Here is a 19,092-nt window from a genome sequence, read left to right as displayed (position 1 = left end):
TATACCTTTGTATCTGTTACAACTGCAATTTATATATTAATTTATTTGTATATATTCATTAATGATGCTATGGGTCAATAAATGTCACTTTTGTGATGTACAAAGGTAATTAAAAGCAGAAGTGACACCTCTGTTTTGTTTACAGGAAGATTTGTCAGGTGATTTTTGACAGTTTCTTTTGAGCTACTTTCTGAACCTAGTTATTCATAGGTGAAGTATGTGTTAGGAGTGCTGGTGCAAAGCAGAGGAGGGTTATAACAATTCAGAACATGAGTAACTTCATATACTTGAACTCATGTTTCCAGGATTTCTTACCTAACTGAGTTCATATAAAAATTATAATTTGGGTAACAATGTGTCTAGTTTTTTTTTTATTGCATAGGTTACAGATGTGTGGTGAAACTCAGACAGCATGCTCTGAAGAGGATAATCTATACTCCAATTCACTTAGCCGCGGCACGTCGTATTAAGTATTAAGTAGCCTCATGAACTAACCGGAATGTCTCTTAGTGTCTCTCAATGCCCTTGACGTTAAACCCCTGACACTTACCTGTGGATGTATGGGTTATACTCTATGGCTTTACCCTTTCCTGCCACGTCGGCTGCCGTAGTGGACTACACATCCCTAAGATAACGGAAGGAGTGTCTTTTCCCTTAGCCACCGACACTGATAATCAACAATCGAACTGTAAGTACTGCGTTACTTTTTGCGTGTCAGATTGTGAACATTTGTCGATAAGTGCATGTACATAACAGGGTAATGGCATGTCAGGGCAGTAAGTGATTTATTTAGGTAAAGTAGTCTACATAGCCGGCTTCATTTTCAGTAGTGGAGGTTGGCTGGGGACATGTCATGGTTAGCCAGCTAACCTAGCCAGCTAAGTTAGTAACTGATGACGCCCCACTTCAAATGCCGGCAGGAAAACGTCTTAGCTAACCGCTTACTAGCTCGCTAACTGCTATTCAGCTGTTCATTTGTTTGTTTATGCACTCGTCTTTAGATCAGCGAACTACCCATTCAATCCTAACATAAAACCTTTTCATTAAATAAGATGGAGTATGAATACTTGTTTGGAAGCTTGCTAAACCACATTAACGCAATATGTAATGTTAGCTATTGATGTCACAAGATACTGAGATAGCAAAATCAGTGAACGTCATCTTCCGCTTTTTAGCTAGATCGTGTTCGCCAGTTCTTACATGCTACCTTATGCCAGATAAATAGCAAGTTTCCCAAACACCAGTGACTTAACAATCCCTATTCATGCAGTATTTAGCACTTTCTAAAGCCTGTTGCTTTTGACACCTATATTGCTAACGCTAGTGTAAGTTAGTTTGCAGCTACTGAGTTAGCTAGCTAAGGCACCTGAATAACCTAACATCAACACCGGAGTTGTGCGCCTTATCGGTGATTGGTGTTATTGCAGTAATCATGATTTATGACTTTCATTTACCCCGTTATGAATTGGGGGGTTAATAGTTAATGGTGCCAAGTTCAGTGACAAAAGCAGCCGAACGTTCGCTGGTTCTTTCCTCTGCTGGGGTCTGAGGCACTTAGCTGCATTCATTGGGTAGGTTAGGTGAACTACCTGACCTGACTGAAGTTGCATTTGCCTCATATCATCTCAACTAAGGATTCCGTTCGAAACGCCAGCCAACAGTAGACGATGAGGTTGAAGGAGATTCTACGGACGGCTACCCAGGCATGGAGTCCTGCAGCTCATCATCCTGCGTTCTTGGCCTTAGGTAAAGTTCGTGTGTGTGTTCAAGATAAATAGGATGACTATACAACTCTCTAAAACAGAAAGTTTAACATAAACCATAAAAATTATTTTCATACGGATCCTTGAGGGATACTTTATTAGAGGGATTCATAAATGGTATTAGTTTCAACCTTAGCCACTGCTTTATTTATATGAACGCAAGCCTAATCCCACAATTTGGTTGTCAGGTACCTCTGCTCAGCAGCTAGATGCCTCTTTCAACACTACTGCTGTCCTAGAGATCTTCGAGATGGATTTTGCAGATCCATCTGTGGAGATGAAGCTCAGAGGAACCCTTGCAACCTCTAACAGGTAAGTGGAACACATGTGATGTGGTAGGCATGCTGCTCTGGTATCCCGTGCTTTAGCATGGTAGCTGTATACCCAGGTCAGGTGCTTCCCAGGAGAAAGCAAGCATTTTCAATGCATGCTTTCAGCATGTGTCACAAAAAGGCCAGTTACAAGAAAACTACAAAATAAAATGTTTACTATATGATGAGAGCAATTTACGGCAATCAATCAATCAATCAATCAATTCAATCTTATATAGCACTTCTCTAAATACCCAAAGTCGCTTTCCAGAGTCCAGTAGTCATTCATACACAGTCATACCGGTGGTGGTAAGCTACATCAGTAGCCACAGCTGCCCTGGGGCAGACTGACAGAAGCGTGGCTGCCAATCAGCGCCTACGGCCCCTCCGACCACCACCAACATTCATTCATATTAATACGATGCAATGCATGTCTTTATGATGGTGGGAGAAACCGGAGTACCCGGAGTAAACCCACGCAGGCAATGTGCACTTATAAGTTATGTGAACTTTTTGATCAGCCTTTGACGTGGGGCTGAAGATCACTGAAGATCTTTGTTTCCTTATCAAATATGGATTGGAATAAGCAGCTGACATCTCTCCGCAGGTTTCACAGTCTGATCTGGGGGAACTTTGGCCTGGGAACAGATGGCTCTGCGGGTAGGCTCGTGGGAGGAGGTGAAAACGGCACAATCACAGTGTACAACCCAGACGTCATTTTAGCCTCAGGAGAAGATGTCATTGTTGGCCAGGCCACCAAACACACAGGTCCAGTGAGAGCACTGGACTACAATCCTTTCCAAGTAAGCACAAACACAGGAAGATGCTGACCTTTTTTATTTAAACGTATTCAGTGCCAATGCCAAATAGACATGTAGGGTTTGACATGTTTTGATGCTATGCTTTTTCTTAAATCATGGCTTTATGTTTTATTGTAGAGTAATCTTCTGGCGTCTGGGGCAAATGATTCTGAGATATATATCTGGGACTTGAACAATTTCAGCAATCCTATGACACCGGGAGCAAAATCACAGGTAATTATTCTTCCAACTAGTTGTTTCCTCCATGTTCTCTGTGTTGTAGCTCATTTTTATTGGGTGATTACTGCTGGCTTTTGAAAACCAAGTCCATTGTTTTCCATTGCTGAAAAAAAAAGATAATGTCTTGAATGAAGTCATTCTCGAGAAGTTTGATTTGTAGATGTTTTTTTTCCATCTGTTTTGTAGATAAACGAGGTAAGAGAAAAGAATATTTGATGGAATGGTTTGGCGTGTGAATTGATGTTGATTAACTGGTCACAGATGTCCTTTGTTGTGTGGGATAAATGGGCATTGTAGTGAACCTCTCACCCAGCCACTCTCTCTTCACTAAACCAATCAGGCATGTGTCTTGCACAAAATGCATTCAAAAATAAATGATGATTACTGTATTGAAACTTATTCTGAGTGTGTTCTAACGTGTGGATAGGTTTCTGCAATTGAAGAGTCTCCCAAATAAAATCAGTTTGAGAAAACATCTTTAGAATTTTCAAATCGCATGAGTATATCTCAAATCACAAAACAAACCAATAGAGAACTTGCATTTTTTGGGATTCTTGGTGGTGATATTTAACAAAGGTGCAACACAAAAATCAGGTAATATGGATTGTTTTGATGTTGCATAGATCATATGTTGGTCAGTTGTGGACTGTTGTGTTTTGTGTGTGTGTGTGTGTGTGTTTGTGTGTGAGTGAAATTTATGATCCTGATTAAGGCATGTTTTGATATTTTTTTCGCTGTCCTCACCCATCCTGTCTTCACTCAGCCGGCTGAAGATGTCAGTGTTGTGGCGTGGAACAGGCAGGTTCAGCACATCCTGGCATCAGCCAGTCCCAGCGGCAAAGCCGTTGTCTGGGACCTGAGGAAGAACGAGCCAATCATCAAGATTAGCGACCACAGCAACAGGGTAAGTCTGCGCATCAATAACTCTAAGCCATACCAAAGTGTTCATATGTCTGCGAGATGTCAAAGCAGCAGAGAGCGATTAGCATCATTGAGGAGGCATAGATTGCCATTTAGAAGGCAACAGCTGCTAACCTTCAAACTGCCACAGCTCTGCAATGGCAATCAACACAGCAAAATCTTTGAACATGCCTGCTGTGAAAATATTTCCTGCCATACTGTGTTGTACTAATGGACATTCTTTATGTTTACCCAAGATGCACTGCTCTGGGATGCTGTGGCACCCAGAGGTGGCCACTCAGCTGATTCTGGCCTCCGAAGATGACCGGCTTCCCGTCATTCAGATGTGGGACCTGCGCTTCGCCACGTCTCCCCTTAAAGTCCTAGAGAATCACACAAGGTAAAAACTCAGATTATATTGTGTGAAGTCTGACTGGTTCATATGCATTTCAAGAATCTTGTCTGAACAGAGCATCCTCATCACCTTCTGTAAGCGTGCACCAATGCACTATACAATAACGATCATCATGTGATAAAGTTGAAAGTTGTTTAAAACCAAGCAGTGGAGAAAATAAACAGACCAAACCAAGTAGTGGGTCAACTTCCAGTTATGCTTTTCCAAAGGAATGCCTGTGTTACACTTACTTACATACTGAGGAGTAATCTTAAAGTTTGATGTATAGGAGTGGCATCGATGTTGGTCAGAGCTGTTTGATATTTCACTTATTGTGTTCATCAGTGTGCGTGTGGCGCTTTTAGGAATGGTTCGGACTGAGGACTGAGCTGAAATCAGTCGCTTTGTCTTTATGACTGGTGGGCATTTACTACAGTGCTGACCTGTATCTGATTGGGGTTTCCTTACAGGGGAATTCTCTCCATATCCTGGAGCCAGGCTGACGCAGAGCTGCTTCTCAGCAGCGCCAAAGACAACAGGATCCTCTGCTGGAACCCCGCCACTGGAGAGGTTGGCCACACTTTCAATGGAACTTAATAGCCCTCTATGTGCAGTGAATGCTGCCAGTTATCAGTGAATGCTGCCAGTTATTTCTAAGAATGTGTCTAGTTCAAATCATGCCCTTGGCCTCGACCAGAGCCACCTCAGTCAGAGGCGTAGATGTCTAGCAGTGCTTCAGTTTCAGGAGGTCGGTGTATGTATAGGCACTTATCCAGAACTCTGATGACATTTGTGCCCTCGTCCATCCAGGTAATCTATGAGCTGCCTACTATCAACCAGTGGTGCTTTGACGTCCAGTGGTGCCCCAGGAATCCAGCCCTGCTGTCCGCCGCTTCGTTTGATGGGCACATCTGCGTCTATTCAGTCATGGGAGGCAACCTGGAAGCTGTGCAACACAGCAGTGTGGATAAGGTAAAAAGGCCCCAGGACGTGGATTCAGTGCCTGTCTGTAAATGACACAAAGTGATGATATGTATCTTAGAGAAATCACACGGGTGTAACGTATTACAATAAAAGACCCGCTTTATATTATTTATTAGTGATGCATTTTCAATCAGATGTTGTGTAAAAATAGTGATGGTCAGGAAGGTAAATTGTGTTATTTACAATACAGTTGTGATCCTAATGATATTAAATTGATTTCAAAGATGATTTCATCCAAATAGTGGTTTTGTAGTACTTGAGGACCCTAGCCTGTCAATTGAGCCATAGCAAATTGGTGCAATTTCTACCTCATCATACTTTTCTAATGTTTTATCTTCCCCCCCTTACCGTCTTTTTTTGTGTAAACTCTCCTAGATATCAGCATCGTTTGATGCCATGGACCCCTTTGGGACGGGCCAGGTCCTTCCACCCCTGCAGATGCCCCAGTCCCCCACCCAACAGGCCACCATCGTCCCCCCGCTCCGAAAGCCTCCCAAGTGGGTGCGCCGTCCAGTTGGAGCTCGCTTTGCTGTGAGTGAAGTGTTATACTGATGGGGCTCATTTTATCTTCAACTCTAATCGGAACTGTATTTCAGCACATGATGGGTTGTTCTTGTGGACTTGAGATGTTCATGGGGTTTGCATCTTTATATCTAGGGAGGAAATGTGTGTATATTTCCATGCATGCATGTATTTCCAACAAGTCACATGCATACACGATTGTATTTAGTTTTACATTTTTAAAAGATTTTTTTTTTTTTTAGACAAATTATAAAATGATGTTAGCGTGGTAGTGCTCAGCAGAAAGACATTAACGCCTGTCCTCTTAAACAAAGAAGCACCTTGTGTTTTTGTCACAGTTTGCGCTTCGTTTCAGAACAGTTCTTGTTAATGAACCGTTTCCATGCTTGTTCTCTCTCTGCTCCAGTTTGGGGGGAAGCTGGTGACCTTCGAGAGCCCCAAGGCCCTCCAGCAGCCGGGCCCCCAGCTCACCCCGCGGCAGGTGTTTGTCAGCCAGGTCACCACGGAGACGGAATTCCTCCAGCGTTCCCGGGATCTGCAGGCGGCTCTCCAGTCAGGCTCCTTCTCCAGCTACTGCCAGGCCAAAGTCCAGAACGCCCCCTCCGACTGCGAGCAAGACGTCTGGAAGTTCCTCATGGTGAGGGGAATGGGTGGATGAGGGGGAACTAGAGGGAGAGGTAGAAGGAGATGTACGGTTCTGAGACGGAACGTCTGGATGCACACTTCAGACTTTTTGAGGCTTTGACATTGTAAGTAGACAATAGTTTGTTAATGTTGTTTCATAATGAGGAAACTTTTGCCATCCTTCCTCAGGTCAACTTTGAAGATGAAGCCCGTGTGAAGTTCCTGAAGCTGTTAGGATTTAGTAAAGATGAATTGGACAAAAAGGTATCTGTCAGAAGTTTCTGTGCAGAAATTGCTTTACTGTGTGTAATGTTTACACAATGAAAACTTGAATTTAAGAAAAAAGGAATCCATTTAGGATTATCGCATTGTGTTGGCTAAATGGATGTGACAGCGTTTTGTTATTATTTCACTGTGTTGTGTACAAGGCCGTCCTCCGATTTAAATGTGTGCTTCCACCACTTGTTTGCTCTAGCAGTCAAGCAGTTGTTTATGTTTGTCTCTGGTTGTCCAGATTTCCACATGTTTAGGGAAGAGCCTTCAGCCAAATGGACATGGTGTGGACGCTAATGACCTGGCTGAGAAGATGCAGGTCCTCTCTGCAGAGGTCTGTTCTCTCTCTCTCTCTCTCTCTTATAACATAAATAATCCTTATTAGTGGTTTATCTCTTTTAAAAATTATTTCTGGTAATGTCATATCATTCGACATGGTGCAAAATCCTTTCACCTGAAAAATGTATGATTTCTCTTTCTTTTTTACTGTTTTTTTGGTGTGTTTTTAACCCCTTCCCTTATGTAGACCTAATGTCTTGTTCTTTGTCTGTTTCATATCAGAGATCAAGTGAGTCTCCTGCAGCCGCCAGTCCACGCTCAGACTCCCCAGCCGACTTCTTCAGCCAGATGCCCAAAGAGAAACCTAGCTTCCAAATCCCCGTCTCTGCAGGTGATCCTCCATGCACACACTGAGGAGTTAGGGGCTGTGCCTACAGGGCCCCACATTCTGTCAACATTCATTGAAGTGTTTTAAGTATGTGCACACCTCGGGGATGGTTTTGACCACTGTGACTTGTCTCTCATAGATAGTTTATCTGCGGGTGTTATTGTTTTCAGGCACCATTAGTTGAACTAGGTCGTTCAACGTTTCGGTACAACGACCTTCAACAAGTTATTTTCAAAATAACCGGCTGAAGGTCTCTGGACCATAAAGTTCCCTGTAAATGATTTATATATGCAAGTGAATAAGGCTGTTTGTGAGAGAGTTGTCTGTCTGTCTGTCTGTCTGTCTGTCTGTCTGTCTGTCTGTCTGTCTGTCTGTCTGTCTATTTGTGTGATTTGCCTCATCTCATCTCTTCCCACCCGCACACGCTCCCCCCACAGACAAAGACGGCCTGATCAGCCAGGCTCTGCTGGTGGGGAACTTCGAGGGGGCCGTGGAGCTGTGCCTGAGCGACGGCCGCTACGCCGAGGCCATCCTGCTGTCCATCAGCGGCGGGGAGGCGCTACTCAAGAAGACCCAACAGAGATACCTGGAGCGCCAGAAGAACAGCGTCTCCATGGTACAACCCATGACTGCCATTAGATGTTCTAGTTTAGTGATGGGCTATTTCATTACATGCTACACGTAAATGTCTGTTTGGGTTTCTCTAATGTAATTACTTTTTTTTTTGTTACCTCGAATGGGTAACAATTTCACAAATACCTGTTCCCTAGCCAAAACCACAAATGGACATTTTTATGTATTTATTTATTGGAGAATTTTTACCCTGAGAACATAGGCCATCAAGTAGTTGAGAACCTGATCCACTATGTGTGTACTTCATGGAAAATGTACAGTATTTGTGGTGGTTATGTTTGTGTATACATTTTCTCAACTGTGACTGCTCGGCCGACTGATTCAACGACAAGTGAATTTCACCGCAGCTGGCGTCCTAAATGTGACTGTGTGCCCCTTTTCAGCTCATCTCCTCAGTGGTGACGCAGAACTGGCAGGACATCGTGCAGAGCTGTGAGCTGGACAACTGGAAGGAGGCCCTGGCCGCGCTCCTGACCTACGCTCACCCCGAGGAGTTCGCCCCACTCTGTGGTAAGACAAGAGTGCACGCCTGAAACCTCGGGATCAAATATAGGACATGATGCAATTAAATAAGTCTAGAAGTATCCATAATATAAAAATTAAGACTGAAAGAATTTCTCCTCTCAACTTTCATTGGGAGGTAAATTGTCAGTTTTATTGATTTGTTTGAGGAGGTCTTTGTCCCAAGGAATCGTAAGGAAAAACCTTGGATGTAGGCTCTCGACCCATTTCAGTACTCAGACACATTTCACACACACACATACAGACAGACAGACGTGTGTGGGTGGGTAGGTAATGTCACATATAGGGATACTGACTGCATTTTTAAGGGCCGATATCAATATCTAATGGCTAAGGATGGCCGATATTCATTTATCATATTTGGCTGTTGTAAAAACAAAATGCATAAAGGGAATTATAATGGGTATATTTGCGAATACCTTCTTATAAGAAGCAATATGCAGATCTTGCACCACCAGGGAATAATCATGGTTTTACAAAGTCTTTGTATCTAATGTTGAAATCTATGTCTCTTAAAATCTATGAAAAGCAAAAAAATGGCACCAACGATGGCTTCAACTAAGGTAGCAAAGATATGGATGAAGCTTACGTTAACTAGCTAGCCAGCTAACTTAAACAAAGGCTGAGCTTCGCCATCATGTTTGACATCTATTTGGATTTATAACCTTAACTTCATTCTTAAGATATCTGACTAAAATGTGCCTTCAATAATTTGCTAAAAGAGGATGTTAAAGTATATAACTTGGGAAACTGAGATGATTAGCCAACCTGTGCCAGTAGAAGTGCAGTGAATGTGTTCCCTCTAGTCCAGTGTTTCTCCCTGGTGTGCTAAATTGTCTTGTCTTGATTTGTTATGGTTCCCAACCAGGAGTTTCCAGAAATTAATGTTAATAACGAATGTAAGTATATAAAGAAGAATTAATTAAAATATAGATAGTTCCAGTTCAACTTGTAGAACGTAAACCTGCCATATGTAACGTAAACACAAGAGGGCGCATTTGGGCCAATATCAGCAACACTGAGATGAGGAGGCAGATACCGATAAGTGTGAAACATGTCGGACACTATTGTCCCCTATCTGTCACAGACATGTCTAGTTACATACCAACCCTGCTTCTTTAAGCACACACGTCGATCTTGATATATGACATTTTTCTGTCTGTTCTTGAACTTTGACATACATTTGTAGCCTGCTGATTCACGGCTTAGTTGATGCGTCGTATAGAAAGCCAACAGTGGACCTGTGTTCCTGACACACCTTCAGACCACAGAACAAGAGGGAACGTTCTGCTTCATACAGAAGGGAACGACTATGTGCACAAGGTTATATAACATGGCATCACGTTACTAGAAAGGCTTTGGCCCGTCACAGAAACGTGGAGAAGCCAAATGTGTTCATGTGTGGAAACTATTCACTGCAGTGACTGATATAAATGAAGACATGGCATTGGACTTCACCTTCTGTAGTAGCATGTTAACATTGCAATACTGCTTTTGGAGCCACGTAACGGCTGCAAAGTTTCTTTTATGTAAACAACAGTGCACAGATCAGGGGAAAATGTCAGTATGTTGTACAATATTTAGCATTTTAAAGACTTGTGGCAATGACTGACATTTAGGCCTGAACTTCCAGTATTCCTTCAAATAAGGCTTTCTTCAGCATAACTTGAAATTGCAAGTAAAGCAAGCACTTGCTGTGAGTTAAACTGTTCTAGACTTGTGACAGCACTGCCGAGACCTACAGTGTGCTAATGGTCTCTTGCGGTTCTTGCGACAGACACGCTGGGCTCTCGTCTGGAGGCCGGAGGCACGGAGAAGAACCGGCTGCAGGCCTGCCTGTGCTACATCTGCTCCGTGAACATCGAGAAGCTGGTGGAGTGCTGGGCCCAGCAGAGGGACTCCTCCTCGCCACTGGTCCTGGAGGTAGGAGCAGCCTCACACGCACCTTACATACACATCTCACGCACACACACCTCACGCACACACAGTCTCACTCACCTTACATGCACACCTTACACAAGCATCTCAAGCACGCACCTCACACAAGCACCTCACTCACGCACCTCACTCACGCACCTCAGTCACACACCTTACATACGCACCTTACTCAAGCATCAACACAAGCTTGGAAACACAGGAGGAAAGAGGGAGACTCATGCTAGTTAGGCTGCAGAGGAGCGCATTCTTTTAAAGTAGAGATTTGTGTGTTGCCATAGTTAATCCTTTGTCAAGGAATGGCGATGTAATGGCACCTTGGTGTTCATATGAACTTCATAAGCAGAATAAGAACAGAAGCTTCCAAGAGTGAACAGGAGTGTGTCTCCGTATAATCAGCGATTTTTGTGTGTCCCTTATGGATAATTCCGAGCGTGCAGACCCACAAGAATCCGCAAGTGAGGAAAATGAGGCAGACTAGTGTAGGACAATTACTTTCTAATATAATTATTAAGAGTAATGGCAACAAGAGTGCAGTTCCTTCCAACTTCCCCACCTATAGAAGGTGCTCTTCTACAAGACAAAAAGGTAGAGGCATCGGAGCGTGTCCCTTTTAAGAGCAGTGATGTGTGTGTGGCTGTGGTCAGCCTTCTGTCAGAGGGTTCAGACGTAATAACACCCTGTGAAGTGTTCACCTGCCTTCATGAGCCCTCAAAAGGCAGGGTCAGCTAATGAGGGGACAGTGTAGGAGCTCTACAGGCCAGAACCTGGGAACCTGGTACACTGTCTCGCATTTAAAGCCTTTTGCAAGTATGCAAAACATTGGCAAATAATGGCAGGTTTGCATGACAGGTTTTCCTGTAAACGGTTCTGACTCTTTCTGAATGCTTTGTGTAGTCCAGTCACTCTTTGTCAATACTTGATTTGTTTGTATATGTGCTTATTTTCATCCCATCCAATACAGTTTCATCCACTAAAAAAAAAAATAATAACTTGGTCCAGTATGTACACTTCCTGGGTATTGAATTTGTGACCTTAGTGGTGTTGCCACCCTGCTCTACCCATTGAGCTCCAAGAACACAAGAGTGATTTGTTTCTTTGTCCCACGGTTCGCCTCTCTTTGCTGACCCAGGATCTGGTGGAGAAGGTGATGATCCTGCGGAAGTCCATCGAGCGCCTGCGGAACGGGGAGGTGTCCGTGCAGAGCCCCGTCCTGGCGGAGAAGCTCACCCACTACGCCAGCCTGCTGGCCTCGCAGGGCAGCCTGGCCACCGCCATGAGCTACCTCCCCGACAGCTCGGACCAGGTGAGCACTCTGGGCCTCGCCACACCTGCAGGTGCCAGGCCTCGGAGATCTGTCCGAAATCAGAGAGAGCAGTTCCATAGAAATGTGTAGTAGGGAATGGTGTGGTATACATGGCCTTTACGGCATACACATGGGTATACATGGTGAGCTCCTCCAAACTGGTATGAAACATAATGTCAGGTAGTTTCCACACCACAGAGTTGATTTGCATTATTGTGCAAGAAATTGGTTGCGCTTCCTCTTTTAGTTTGGATTGTTCCTTTTTAAAAAAAAAAAAAATTCTGAACAAACTGACCTCCCCACTGGTTATTAGGCCATCATCCAGATGCTCCGGGACAGGCTGTTCCACGCCCAGGGGATGGGTGCCCAGGGTCAGCCCTCCCCCAAACCCTCAGTGGGCAGTGCCAGGCAGGGCCCTGCAGCTGCGCCCGCTCCTGCTCCAGCTCCGGCCCAAATTCCCACCCAAAACGCACCCAAACAGGTAACACAGTGACAGCAGGACTCGCACACTAACCAGCCCTTGATTGTATTGATGGCAAGGGACTGACTGATTGACTCTAGTAGTGTTGTATCATCTGCACTGTCTTGTTGGTGGTTGTTTTATGTGCTTCTTCTCCCATGTTAGCAACAGCAGGTACCATTCCAGCCCTCCATGCCCTCACGGATGCAAGACGCCGGACTCCCCCCGATGCCCCGCACCTTAGCCCCACAGGCTCCCGACGCCATGGCCCCGCCACCCGGCTCCCACGCCGCCCCCTCGGGCATGTTGTCCCGGCCGGGCCAGAGGCCCATGTACCCTCAACAAGTAAACCCCGCCCCAGGTACAGCCCTCAGATTGCCCTTTAGCTGTGGGTCTGACTGCAGCAGAAGCACTAGCGCTAGTAATCTGCTTTTCTAGTAAAACTCTATGAAAGTTTAGACACTCATTGACTCCTTATTATCATTATTTATTTTTCCCTCTGACTTTCTTTCTTTCTTTCTTTCTTTCTTTCGTTTGTACCCATGTTCCCTCCCTCTCTCTCTCTCTTTTCATTCCCTCCCGTTTCACATCTCTGGTTCTTCAGGGTTCCCTCCCTCTCAGCCATTCCATCCTCAGAACGTGCCCATCAGCGCTCCTCTGGGCTTCATGTCTGGCCCTCAGGTGCCCCCGTCGTCCTCCTCGTCCGCGGGCGGCCTGCCCATGATGCCCAACCCCGTAGGGCCACCCCCGGCCGGCTTCCTGCCCCCCTCGTCGTCGGTCCCCTCCACGCCTCCGACAATGCCACCCAATGTCCTGCCAGGGGCGCCCGTGCCTATGTACCCAGGAGGCCCTCACGGCCAGGGGGGGATGCCTCCCCCTATGCCCGGTGTCTCCTACCCACCCATGGGGGCAGGCTACCCTCAGGGAGGACCAGGGGCGCCGGCATCCAGGCCGGTTAGTGCCCCAACGGTAGCCCCCCCTCCGACAGGTAATAACTTCACAGGCCCCTTTCATATTTTCACCAGTCATAAAATAGCACGTTTTTTCTAAACTACACTCTATGTCAAAAATATTTCATATTTGTCACTGCCACAGATAGGTCAGTATTCAAGCACTGTAACCTAGATAGCAGTGCAGGACTGTAAGGTTAAAGGTACCCTTTGTAGAAACATTTTCCAAATCTTTGTAGAAATTACTACCTTCCAGAAAACTGGCCCCTGGAATATCAAATCTTTGTTCCCATGGTGATTGTGCTTTTCCAACATGAGTAAACAGCTGAGGAAAGATAGGTTGTAGTTTCCACAGCAGGTGGAATGTATCATTTTCTTTGAGAAAGAGCAGGAAAAAGAAGTCTTGCATATCAACCTTTCTTCATCTTTCAGTCAGAAGACCTTTTTCAGTCAGAAGACCGGGTACCTTTAATGTTACCATAATGTTATCTGTTCCTGTTGGTTGGTGTTTGTCACTGAAGTGTTGACTGCAGGAGTTTTGAAGCTGTTGCCCGCTCTCTGACTTTCAGGTTATTTTCCGTGGCTGAGCTCCCCTCTTGAGGATGAAGGTGACAGGCAGGAGACAGTGTGGACTGAGTTTTAGGGTGTATTGCAGTGTGTGTGATCATTCCCACAAGTGAACTGGGCACAACAATAAACAAACAATTAAGCAAACAAATAAACATACATGAACCGAAGCTTGAAGCTAATCCTTGCAGCATTGCCTGGCCAGCGAGTGGTATGAAGTTGCTTGTGAGCATGTAGTCATGCCTGGCGTTTTTTCTTTTGGCTCTGTTCGAGGTGGCGTCACGATATAGCCTGAGTTTTCTGTGTTGTGCTGCATCGCCAGAAAGCCAAACATAACCATATGTCCCAGAAAGAACAGGGCTTAGATGAGGGATTTTAGGTAGCTGAATTCTTCTAAATTAGTTTGGCTCATCTCCCAAGGATGAGTCTCTAAAACCAAAACGTATCAGAGTGTCCAGTGAGACGCCTCCTTGGCCTCATCTAAGTCCGATAATACGGTGTTTTGCTTGCATTTACCATAGTTCGTCTGCATCATGTAGTTAGCGTTGTGTTGTGTTTCTTTACTGTGTGATAATGCCTAATGATTCTTTTCTATGGTCTTGTGACGCTCTCCAGCTCAAGAGGGCTGGAACGACCCTCCAGCCGTGAGGGGTGGTCCCAGGAAGAAGAAGGTACCGGAAAAGTTACATTTGGTCGTTAAGTAGACCACCGTTGAAGGCTTTATTGATAACGGAACAGTTGCCGAAAGTACTGTGCTGTGTTTTATTTTTGTTCTTTACTTTGCAGTGCATTTGCTGGGTATCTAAACCATTAACTGTGCAAAAGTTATTCTGAAGGAAAATCATTAAAGGCTCATGACTGACTCTGCTTTTTGCAGTTTCCTGAGAACTACACTCCCATGGCCCCCATCACAGCCCCGGTCATGGGCTACCCCGTAGAGGCCCCTCTGCCTCAGGACCGTGTGCAGGTCCCCCCCGGGGCCCCCCAGGAGCCAAGTGTGCAGGTAAAAAAAAACCCTCCTATCTATAAGCTTCCTATGGCATTGCGTTGCACTACATTTCGTTGCATTTTTGTGACTCAAATTTGATCCTTTGTCCACTGGAAGTTTTGTCAGAATTCAATTTGTCACAATGCATGGCCAGTTAACTACCGAGTGGCTGATTTAAAATTCTCAGTTGGTTTTATTAGATTCATTTCAGGTCACACATGATCATTTAACTGCCATAAAATGCCTGCAGCCTCGTCACAATGGCACAATTGCATGTGTCCAAGTTCCCGCCACCATTGAAAGCTCTAGGGTCAGAGTAACCTGTTGGCCCACTCATGACCTTGTTGATTTTCCACTAAGCAAATGACGCATAACTCAACGGCAGGCGGCATTGTTAAATCAAGTCAGGTGAGTTTCCACAAAAAAGCAGAACAGGATACTGGTTCGCTGTGGAATTGATCTGGCCCTGATCTGAACTGAGCTGAACTGATAAGGCTGAAAAGGCAGCGAGGTGTGTTATCTGTGTTCATGTGCACCGTGTGTGTGTGTGTGTGTGTGTGTGTGTGTGTGTGTGTGTGTGTGTGTGTGTGTGTGTGTGTCCGTAGCTCCTGGCGCAGCTGCCTGCCGAGCGCGTGGAGCAGAAAGAGATCCCTGCTGAGCACATGGTCCTCAAGAACACCTTCGACAGCCTGGTACAGAGATGCCAGCTGGCTGCAGGAGACCCGGTAATGATACATATACGCACACACACACACACCGACTCTCCATCTCGCACCTCATAGATATACAGATACAACTCACTGACTAACCTGTGCATAGTCACACATACGCACACGTATTCACACTGGTGCACGTTGTTATTCACACTGCATAGAGATCTGTTAATACTTCCCCCCACACACACACACACACACACACACACACACATATACACATACCAACTTGCACATGCACATGAGTACTTGCACGTGATCAGTGTCTCACACAAACTTCAATGACCCGTTTACATGTCTATTTTGTGCTACTGTCACACACGCACGCACACACACACACACACACACACACACACACACACACACACACACACACACACAGATCATGCCAGTCGGGCTAGAGTTTGAAACACCTCACTCTGAGATTGTGCCCCAGATGTCTCCCTTCTGTTGAGCATTCTGTGGATTTCAACATTCCATATTATCGTTTCTCCAGCAAACGAAAAGAAAACTTGAAGACGCAGCAAAGAGGCTTGCCCACCTGTACGACAAGCTGAGGGACCAGGCTGTGAGTGCCCACCTCTGTATTACTCTTCAAGTCCCTAGTAGAAGGCTTCGGCATCTCTTCCTTAGGTGAAGTAGGTACTGTAAATGTATTTAATCACCACCACCCTTCGTCATCTCCTCCTCCTCCTCCTCCTCCTCAGCTCTCTCCCAGCATCCTTGGCGGCCTGCACGAGATCTGCCGCGGCGTGGCAGCGAGGAACTACCAGCACGGCCTGGAGGTGCACACGCAGATCGTCAGCAGCAGCAACTTCAGCGAGATCTCCGCCTTCATGCCCATCCTCAAAGTGGTAATGACCATTGCCAACAAGCTGGCCGTCTAAACACCCCCCTCCCCACAACCCCTCCACCCAACAGCGGTCATGTGGTGGGAGGGTGGGGGAATCGATCACCACCAATGACTCCAGTGTTAAAACTCTAAATATGATATTTATTTCTGACCGATTTGTCAGGTTACAAGAGAGAGAGAGAGGGAAAAAAAAAAAGCTCCAGCTGTACCAACATTGCTGCAGATTTTTTTTTTTTTTTTGCGTGATTCATTGTTTTTGTTTTCCTTTTTCTTTTTTTATGCATTTTATAACTCCGATGCTGTGAGCCTGTGTTCTCGGAAGAGAGTTGGCAATGCTGCTGTTGCCATCATGGTTTTTTTGGATAGGAATTACCGGTAGTTTATTTTCCAGTTGCTTTAAACATGACGATGTTTCCAAAGGTGTGTCTTACGCTCCTCAGCTTGACACAGTGTGACGATTCTGCTGAAGTTCTAAAGGAACCTCAAAGTTAAAGGCAACAAATATGTGGATGTAGTGAGCTTATAACATCTGAAGCATTATATTTTTAACAAAGGTCACTGGGATTTATTGTGGTAGTGTAAACATATTGCGACGCCAACTAGCTAACCCTTTTTTTGCTTTCAGCACTGATCAGCTTCAGCCTCTTCAACAGTTAACTACCAACCCTAGATATGGGGTTAAAAAAAACAACAACACACACATTGTGCCATCTGCTTCCAGTGTTGTCACACGGTTATTTCTGATTATAACAGCACTTCACTGTCCAGGGAATGTAGTTAGAAAAGAGTCTGTTTCCCTTAAATGTTGGGCTTGAATGTCTAAGTAGTTCTGTGTGTTTCATATGTCTGAATGAACTGGTCTTAAGGAATCACATGCAGCGTGAGGTATTATGGTCGGGGGGAGTCAAAAGTGGGTACTTAACTAACTCAAATGTGTATGTGCTGCATCTGTGTGTGTGTGTGTGTGTGTGTGCTGCATTTGTGTGTGTGTGTGTGTACGTGTGTGTGCTGCATCTCTCCGTGTGTGTGTGTGTGTCATGAGCAGCTCGGAGTTTGTCATTTGGTCACTGGGCTTTCCTACCCAACCAATACCACATGACGAGTTATGATCTTGTCTGCTGCACTGCATTTTGAGGTTGATTCACTCAATATGTTGTGATTGTTGCGTCCCACAGTGCAGCTTGTCTCTGTATCAAAGCTGGCCCTGATCTGGAACCCCTCTGGGTCATTGACATCTCTGTGCCAAATCTGACCCAGGGTCCAGTGGCTCTCTGGGATGCTTACGTATTGGAAAAGGGTGGTGTCTACTCTTATGCCTGACAATTTAAACATGGCTGAAAATGAATTGAGTCATTGTGGTGTTCCTCGGTCATACATGTTTTAGTAGTCATTTGGGATATTATTCATTCAGTCTTCTGAAGGAGATTTCCCCTTATGCTGTAGATATAGAACGATGGGTAGTGTGGGTAATATTTGGAGAATTGGAACATATTTTGAAAAAGTATTATTTTCCTCCGTGGCAATGCGGGAAGAAAAACACACCACTAACGTTGCAGAAATGTTTTGTTTTCTATCAAAGTGAGTTGTGGGGGTTTAGGGGGAAAAAATACTCCCTTTACGAAGATGTCATGCTGGGTATGCAATGTGTACAAATGTTGAAAAAAGTCATTTTGTCTGCGAAGAGGAAATAGAAAGACACGAACAGGCTAATCAGTAGATATTTTCTGTCGATGTGCGGTGTTAAAATGTGCGATGAACACAAACGCCTCAAAGATGAGGAAGGCTGACAAGTGCCTCTGTGCTTCGTTCACTTTTGTCCCACACTCCTAACCTATGTATTTATACAGTAATTTACTGCAAATGTTGTCATTCATCGCTGTATTTCGCTTTTCTTATAAAACCTGGTAATTGGAGCTCGGCTGTGTGTGGAGGTTTTATTATCGTGAATGTTTCCTTGTTGTGGGTGTAAGTTAAAAACAAATGCTGAAGTAGGTCTTCGGAAGTTCAGATTTTTCACGCAGTGGTCTTGCGTGAAAAAAAAGAAAACAATTCCTGGTACATCCAGCAGGGGGAAAGAAAGTATATGATCTGTGCTGTCTGCCTTACTGACGATGTGATTGCAGTGCGCACCGCCATATTCATAACCTTCTACAAGACCAGACCACCTTAGTTTATTAGATTTTGGGCAAGCCAACAACGAGACGAGGAATGGCTGTGTGAGGAATGGTTCGTGTCAAATGCATAATCTCATACGCATCAGTTTTGCCGTTAAATTAAGGCCCACGGAAAATAGGCTAGCAAGCCCCAAGACGGGACTGAATGGTTATACCAGGTAAACGTGACCAACCTAGTTTTTTATAGGGTGACCTAATCATACTCTTTTTAAGGCCATCAATTTAATGGGCGATCAGGCTGTAGTCTGTAGGCAGTGGTGTCGTCCATGGTATACGCAGGTATACGGAGTATACCCACTTATTTTTCAGTCAGCATTGCGTATACCCACTTCTCAAAACAGGGCGTGTATCCTGTGCTGTATGGGCTGCTTGTACACTGTGAATCACTTGTGACTGAGCGCTAGAACACATTCCTAAAATGACGAGAGGCACGTTTGCAGCATCGGACCATGAGGTGATATGAATAATTAATACATCGACGGTTTAGGCAGTCACACCTCCACGCGGCAGGTT

At 45.0% G+C, this 19,092-nt stretch overlaps 1 protein-coding gene across 3 annotated transcripts; it reads left to right on the top strand.

The window, feature by feature from the left end:
* The first annotated feature begins 530 nt into the window (after positions 1 to 530).
* Positions 531 to 18,318, top strand: sec31b (SEC31 homolog B, COPII coat complex component). 3 transcript variants are annotated; one of them, XM_012831122.2, is made up of 28 exons: positions 531 to 688; positions 1,635 to 1,746; positions 1,952 to 2,075; positions 2,682 to 2,877; positions 3,013 to 3,108; positions 3,301 to 3,309; positions 3,878 to 4,018; positions 4,272 to 4,414; positions 4,879 to 4,978; positions 5,219 to 5,380; positions 5,768 to 5,923; positions 6,321 to 6,551; positions 6,728 to 6,802; positions 7,053 to 7,145; positions 7,373 to 7,481; positions 7,916 to 8,094; positions 8,495 to 8,621; positions 10,411 to 10,556; positions 11,701 to 11,874; positions 12,188 to 12,355; positions 12,500 to 12,695; positions 12,939 to 13,322; positions 13,854 to 13,892; positions 14,467 to 14,522; positions 14,729 to 14,854; positions 15,445 to 15,564; positions 16,049 to 16,120; positions 16,260 to 18,318. In XM_012831122.2, exons 2-28 carry the CDS (start codon positions 1,668 to 1,670, stop codon positions 16,437 to 16,439), a joined length of 3,681 nt encoding a protein of 1,226 aa, XP_012686576.2. In that variant the 5' UTR covers positions 531 to 688; positions 1,635 to 1,667; the 3' UTR covers positions 16,440 to 18,318. The 3 variants fall into 3 exon arrangements, with proteins under 3 accessions (XP_012686576.2, XP_012686577.2, XP_031416383.1); XM_012831123.3 differs by lacking the exon at positions 3,301 to 3,309; XM_031560523.2 differs by lacking the exon at positions 13,854 to 13,892.
* Positions 18,319 to 19,092: the final 774 nt, after the last annotated feature.

This window comes from Clupea harengus, chromosome 23 (assembly GCF_900700415.2).
Source record: "Clupea harengus chromosome 23, Ch_v2.0.2, whole genome shotgun sequence".
NCBI classification, from domain to species: Eukaryota; Metazoa; Chordata; class Actinopteri; order Clupeiformes; family Clupeidae; genus Clupea; species Clupea harengus.
Note: the sequence above shows the minus strand (reverse complement) of the source record. Positions and strands in the feature narration are given on the sequence as shown.